This window comes from Hyperolius riggenbachi, chromosome 7 (genome assembly GCF_040937935.1).
Source record: "Hyperolius riggenbachi isolate aHypRig1 chromosome 7, aHypRig1.pri, whole genome shotgun sequence".
Taxonomy (NCBI): Eukaryota; Metazoa; Chordata; class Amphibia; order Anura; family Hyperoliidae; genus Hyperolius; species Hyperolius riggenbachi.
Genome location: NC_090652.1, coordinates 36,682,892 through 36,690,214, shown reverse-complemented (window position 1 = coordinate 36,690,214; position 7,323 = coordinate 36,682,892). Strand labels below are relative to the sequence as shown.

The window sequence follows — 7,323 nt, the reverse complement described above, 5'->3', positions numbered from 1 at the left end:
ATGATTGAAATGTGTATATATTTGTTTTTTGTTAAGTTTCCTAATAATTATGCACAGTAATCGTCACCTGCACACACAGATATCCCCCTAAAATAGCTAAAACTAAAGACTACATTCAAAAATATTCAGCTTTGATACTAATGGGTTTTTTGGGTTAATTGAGAACATGGTTGTTGTTCAATAATAAAATTATTCCTCAAAAATACCACTTGCCTAATAATTCTGCACTCCCTGTACACTGACTGCTGGTATAATACAATGTGCAATCACACAGATGCAGTGAAAGGTATACACTGACTGCTGGTATAATACAATGTGCAATCACACAGATGCAGTGAAAGGTATACACTGACTGCTGGTATAATACAATGTGCGGTCACACAGATGCAGTGAAAGGTATGCAGTGACTGGTGATATTATACAATGTGCATTCACACAGGTGCAGTGAAAAGGTATGCACTGACTGGTATATAAAACAGCGTGCTGTCACACAGATGCAGTGAAAGATATGCAAGGACTGGTATTATAATACAATATGCAGTCAAGAAAAGGTATGCACTGAATGTGCTGGGCCTGGTACAGTATAGCAATTGGCAAGGGTCAGGTGCGACAGACAAGGCTGTGTATGCAGTGTCAGTGGGCCATGTAGAAAAAAAAACATCTCAAGAACATTAGCTCTCAAAAGAGCTTTTTCGTGGTGCTTTTCAGTAACAAATATCAGCAAGGAGCAAGCTAACAGACCTCCTAACTATCGCTTTCCCTATCTCTCCAATGTCTCTCCTCACTAATGCAGGGTGAGAAAATGGCCAACTCTGCTACCTTTTATAAGGGGGGGGGGGGTCTAGAAGGGAGTGCAGCCTGATTGGCTGACCATGATGTAGAGGGTCAAAGTTTAGCCCAATGATGTAGTATAGAGGGCAGGTCAAGCTGGCTAAATGTTCGCATTTCAAGGTTAACGCAAACTCGTGTTGTTCGCATTCGAACCGTTCGGGCCATCTCTACTGATGTGTTTCTGCTTCCTGTTGTCTTTCTAATCATTTGCATATATTTAATTAAAAAAAGCATAGAAAACACATAGGCGTTTTCTATTAGCGAACTGTAAACGTGTACAAATGCATGAAAAAATGCATCTGACAAAAAAACGCAAACACACCAAAAAGATTACCCTAAGGGCCCTTTTCCACCAGCTGAATCGCAAACCGCTAGCGATTTTACAATCGCTACGGTTTGCTTTTTAACATAGGAATCGCGGTAGGTCATTTCCACTGTGATTCGCTTTTTACGGGAACGCGCGGCGGAGCGATATTTGCCGCGATTTTGCTATGCAGTGCATAGCATAGCAAAATCGCGGCCGCGAACGTTGGGGAATCGCCGGTAATTGCGATTCCGCAATCGCTAGCGTTCAGCATGAACGCTAGCGACTGCAAGTGGAAAAGGGCCCTAACGCAAACACACCTGCGGAAAATGGCAGAAAAAAAACGCTGTAATATGTGAACCTAGCCTGAGTGGTGAAGTGTTAATTAGGCTGTTTCCATGGAAGAAATGTGATTAGGCTTACAATTATAACCATAGTCATAAATACATGCATGCAGTAGTATAGTATTGATTTATATAGCGCCACATCCTCTTCCTCAGCCTCGCACAGAATAAATCCAGCTCCTCCTCACTCTGCTTTCCCGCCGCCGGGGAAGCTCCTTCGCGCTCTGCGCAGCCGTGCTGGAGGAGAACACACAGCGCCCTCTGCTGCTCACACAGAATGAATACAGCTCCTCTCTCTCTGCTCTCCCGCCGCCTGGGAAGCTCCTTAGCGCTCTGCGCAGCCGTGCTGGAGGAGAACACACAGCGCCCCCTGCTGCTCACACATATATCCTCCCGAGGCTATGGGCTATGGCCACAGCGGCCGAATCTCTGGGAAGATGGCGGCTCCCTGCGCTGGGGACAAGGTTATGCCTCGTTATGGAGCGGGTGACGTGAGGTGTGGCTTCCATGTACGGCTTCCGGGTGAGCAGTAGGGGGCGCTGTCTGTGTGTTCCCCTCCCCCAGCATGGCTGAACAGGTCGCTGAGGATCTTCTGCCGGTGTCGGCAGAGCAGAGTGCGGATATGGAGGAGGTGACGGTCGGGGAGACGTATCCCTGCCGCGGGCCGGACGGCATCTACTGTGAGTAGCGCTATATTCTGTGGGCGTGGCCTCTGCACAGCGCGGGCCGATGAGGCGCGACAGACGTGTACACCGAGGAGGACAATAGAATGATAATGCGTGCAATGAATGTATCTGTACCTTATACTGTAATGGCTTGGTTTGTTATGCTGCTGTCCGGCAGACCTGTCTCTAGCTCCTGTCTCTGCTGCCTACCTTCATCCTTTTGTTGGCTGATTCACTTCCTGCAATGTGGACGCATGAAAGTCAATGGGAATTGAAAAAATACAATGAACGAAGATACTCACCTAAGGAGAGGCTCTGGGGTCCTATTCGCAGAGTTCCCCAACCCTGTCCTCAAGGCCCACCAACAGTACATGGTTTGCAGAAAACCACAAACATGCACAGGTGGGGTAATTAGTGTCTCAGCAGAGCTGATTATCCTCCTCTATGGATTTCCCCAAAACATGCACTGTTGGTGAGCCTTGAGGACAGGGTTGGCCTCTCCACGGTCCCTTCGTTCCAGCGCTGGCTCCCCCTGGTAGCATTCTTCCATCGATCGTTCAAATACTACTTTCTGCCACCGAAGGAGGCTTCGGGAGCTGAAGTGCTCCCGAACAGGGATGGGCTTTCGAGTATGCAGCTACTCGAATTTGAAATTTTGATGACTCCTTTAAAGAGGAGCTGTTAGGTATAAGGTCTCAGACACATATATCAGTAGCTAAAGATTATTTTCACCGTGATGTTGCGCTCAGTCCTCACTTCCCTATTGGGCTGCTGACTATACACGGAAACAAGTCCCAGTCACGTTAATTACCACACTATAGCCGCGCCAGTATTCTGTTACAGAATACTGGCGCGGCTATAGTGTGGTAATTAAAGTAGCTAAAGATTGGCTGTACTTACATTACATATGCATTTCACTGTCCACGTTTGGATTTCACAGAATTTGTATATAGTATATGCAGAGATAGATGCTCCTGACAGCTCATGGCAGGCTCCATGTTTTTCTGTCAAATGTGTTGTCATGTCCTGCCTGCTTCCTGATCACAGATAAGCTCCTACTTGAACAACACAGTGTGCAGTGAATATTAATGAGCCATGTGGCTAGGAACAATAGCTGACTCCTGCAGAGTACTCTGCCCCGAGATTTATCAGTGCTACACGCTGGACTGATTACAAGCTTCTGTAACGTCTCATTAGCAGCCGAGGGGAGGGCCCCAGAATGCTTTGCAGTTTAGTATGCGGCTTGCGTCTTTATGGGTCTATAACAGACTTGCTGATAAGCACACATCAAAGGTAACTGAGATTTTTATCTTCACTAATGGCTTTTGAGCTTCCTTCTAAACTGTTTAACACAGGAGAATAGAGGTTTAAATTAGCTTCTGCAGCCTGACAGTTACTCTTTAAGGCTACTTTCCCACCAGGACGTTGCGTTTTGGTGGACGTTATGGTCGCATAACTTGCCCCTGACACAACGCCTGGTGGTGTTGGATGTGGACGTCAGAGCGAGACACATTGTGCAGCTCACTCTGGCGTCCATGATGCGTACTCTTGGACGCATGCGGCATCACGTGGTCCCTCCCGGCCAATCGCCGCACAGAGCGGCCGCTCCAGGAAGTAAACACTGCACGTCACACCGTGCAGTGAATATTAATTAGCCATGTGGCTGGCGGAGGAGGAGGAGTGGAGACCTCCTTCTCCAACACTACTGAGCATGTGCAAACAGTCTTAACGCGGCTTAGCCGCTTATAACGTGCAGCATTTTAACGTGACGTGCTGCGTTACAATGTAACGCAACGTGGGCACTGTAAACAGCCCATTGACTTTTCATTACTGTGCGGTGGCGTGCGTTACAGGCTGCTCTAACATGCGCCTGCAACGTCCCACTGTGAAAGCAGCCTAAAGCCTCCTGTTTGGAGCCCCCTGCTTACTGCAAATCCGATTTTTAATTCCAATTTTCCGCTGATGCTATCAAAAGAAAAACACAGCATGCAGTACCGATTAAAACTCGGAAATCGGAATCGCATGTAAAAATAGATTAAAAATTGCAAATCTGAATCGTATGTAGTGTGCAAGAGGCCTCAGGCTGGTTTTGCACCTTACAGTATAGTGCCCTGCCCCTGTCTCACCGCAACGCATGAAATGTCAATCATATGACCCCGCGGCAGAGTGCGCCAACAGGGTCATATGCCCCTCGCCCAGTGACATATTTCCAGCTGAACAGAAAGTACGTCACTGGGATCCCCGGGTTTCCCCGCCTTATTTCCGTCATTCGAGCGTGCGCGCTGTAACGCCAACATGTTTAAATTTCTTACGCTGCCATTTGGCTTGCATTACTTCCGCGGCCACAGAAGTTCGACAGTGGTAAGCTGTGGACCTTGCGGCGGATTGGGCACTTCTGACGTGGTAAGTCTGCTAGGCCCCATTTCCTTGCATTGCCTTTGCATTTATAATAATAATCCGAACATTTGTATAGCGCTTTTCTCCTATTGGACTCAAAGCGCTCAAGAGCTGCAGCCACTGGGACGCGCTCAAGAGGCCACCCTGCAGTGTAAGGGAGTCTTGCCTTGAACTCCTTACTGAATAGGTACTTGACCTAGCCAGGATTCGAACCCTGGTCTCCCATGTCAAAGGCAGAGCCCTTAACCAGTACACTATCCAGCCACCCTCCTTGCAGTAAAACAGGGTAATGCAAGGCAAGTGTAATAAGGTGCCTGAGCCTCTGCTTGGTACACGCTTTTTAATTTCTCATCGGATGGGTTGAATTGATTATTTCCGTCAGGTCCGATCCAATTTTCAATCTTTTTTTTCTGATCGGTTCTGTATAGAAGTGATCACACAGTCGATCAGAAAAAGATTGGGAAATCATATTGGGCCTCATGGAAATAATCAAATAGACCTGGCCACCTGAAGTGAAATTGCATGGTGTGTACCAGGCAGAGACTACACTTGCCTTGTAAACCTGCATTGTGTTACCCTTTTTTACCACTGGTAACGCAATGGCAATGCAAGGCAATGGGGCCTATTGGACTTAGTGCGTCGCACTGGAAGGATATACTGTAAAGCGCAGCACAAAAAATCCACCTGAGGAAGCGGCTTATGCTGTGAAATGCGCAGTCTTAGTGTTCAATAAAGTGAGACATTTTTGTACTACCATACACGTGAGAGGTTCTCATTTAAAGAGAACCCGAGGTGTGTTTAAATAATGTTATCTGCATACAGAGGCTGGATCTGCCTATACAGCCCAGCCTCTGTTGCTATCCCAAACCCCACTAAGGCCCTCCTGCACTTTGCAATCCCTCATAAATCACAGCCGTGCTGTGAGGCTGTGTTTACATCTGTAGTGTCAGTCTCAGCTGCTCCCCCACCTCCTGCATAGCTCCGGTCCCTGCCCTCGTCCCTTCCCTCCAATCAGCAGGGAGGGAAGGGATGCAGGCGGGGACTGAAGGCTTTTGCAGGAGGCGGGGAGAGCAGCAGACTGACACTATAGAGATAAACACAGCCAGCTCTGACAAGCTGTTTGTCAGCAGCGTGGCTGTGATTTATGAGGGATTGCAGAGTGCAGGAGGACCTTAGGGGGGTTTGGGATAGCAACAGAGGCTGGGCTGTATAGGCAGATCCAGCCTCTGTATGCAGATAATAGTCTTCAAACCCACCTCGGGTTCTCTTTAAGGTAGGACCTCCATTTTCTACCTATCCATTTGTAAGCTTAATATATATACTTTTTCTGGGCACCTCCTACCTTGGCTTTACCCTGATCCGGTCGCTTCTAGATAGGGGAACCCACTCTAAGAGGAGGAGGATTTTTTTTTTTTTGAGCTCTGACCAATGAACTACGATCACAAGGCCGAGTTGGGGCGGCACTTCCTCATCTGCTCATATAAGTGGTTGCTTCCTTTGCATCACAGCTTTGTTAGTATACCCATCTACCTGTTTATACATTACCAAACAAGCTAGCTATAATACTCTAGATGGGGCTCCTGGTGCCCCTATGGTCTCTTCCCTACTAGTCCCCTGGGTGTATTGTGTACCAGGCATTATTCTGTAGCTGAAAACCGGAGCTTTTAATGTGTCAGGTGTTTGTTCCTGCGCTGTCCCCCATTGTTTGTTTTCAACCAACTGATTGAAATCTCCTCCAGGGGTCCTCAGAAGCACTCGCGTCCCTAAAGTTAGCCATACACTGGTCGATTTGCCATTAGATCGACCAGCTGACAGATCCCTATCTGATCGAATCTGATCAGAGAGGGATCGTATGGCTGCCTTTACTGCAAACAGATTGTGAATCGATTTCAGCATGAAACCGATCACAATCTGTTGAGCTGCTCCTGCCGCCTGTGCCCCCCCCCCCCCCCCCCATATACATTACCTGAAGCTGGCTCCCGGGCGTCTTCTCCGCGCTGCACCGCACCGCTCTGTTCTTGCTCCATCCCGGCGCTTCCTGTGTCACTCCGTGACCAATAGAGCGCCCTCTATTTGAACTTCCTGGTCACTGCAGTGACACAGGAAGCGCCGGGATGGAGCCAGAACAGAGCGGTGCAGCGCGGAGAAGACGCCCGGGAGCCAGCGTCAGGTAATGTATACCTGATCGGCCGCCGCTAGCGACGCGCACCCTACCCGTGGGCGATCAAGGGTAATTTCCCGCACGGCGCTATCGACAGACAGATCCGATTTCGGGAGGAAATCGGATCAGTGGGTGCGTTTAGCGCGAACGATTGGCAGCAGATTCGATCCCAGGCTCGAATCTGCTGTCGAAACGGCCGCGAATCGGGCCAGTGTATGGCCACCTTAAGTGCTTCCAAAGAAGGGCCGCTCTGTAGTGCACATGCATGAGCACGCCAGTCTTTGGAAATCGGTCGATCGGTCAACATTTGCGTTAATGATTTTACAGCAGATTTAATTACAGTGATCTGCTGTATACTGATGGAAAGGCGCGCAAGTGTATGGGTAAATACTTACTTTATTCCTACTACTTTTTTCTCTTATACTTTCTTTTTTTTTTTTTATGCATTTTGCAATAATGGTCGTGTTTCTGTCCTCTTATTCCAGACGATGCTGAAGTTATAGAAAGCAGGATGAACAAGCGGGCGGGGAAAGAGGAGTTCCTTGTGCGCTATACTGACTGTAAGTAAATGTTGTTTCTCTTATGGTACCCATACACGGTACAATAAAAAACGTTCGATTT

The 7,323-nt window shown here is 48.1% G+C and overlaps 1 protein-coding gene across 7 annotated transcripts in view; it reads left to right on the top strand.

The window, feature by feature from the left end:
* Nucleotides 1-1,797: 1,797 nt before the first annotated feature.
* Nucleotides 1,798-7,323, top strand: part of LOC137524253 (nuclear factor 7, brain-like) — a 157,831-nt gene continuing 152,305 nt past the window's right edge. For 2 of the 7 annotated variants that reach the window (XM_068243902.1, XM_068243900.1), the window contains exons 1-2: nucleotides 1,798-2,159; nucleotides 7,188-7,262. In XM_068243902.1, coding sequence (XP_068100003.1) covers nucleotides 2,045-2,159; nucleotides 7,188-7,262 — 190 coding nt within the window. In that variant the 5' untranslated portion in view covers nucleotides 1,798-2,044. Of the gene's footprint in view, nucleotides 2,160-2,183; nucleotides 2,270-7,187; nucleotides 7,263-7,323 lie in introns of those variants that run through there. The other 5 variants (XM_068243901.1, XM_068243899.1, XM_068243904.1 and 2 more) reach the window with 4 other exon arrangements.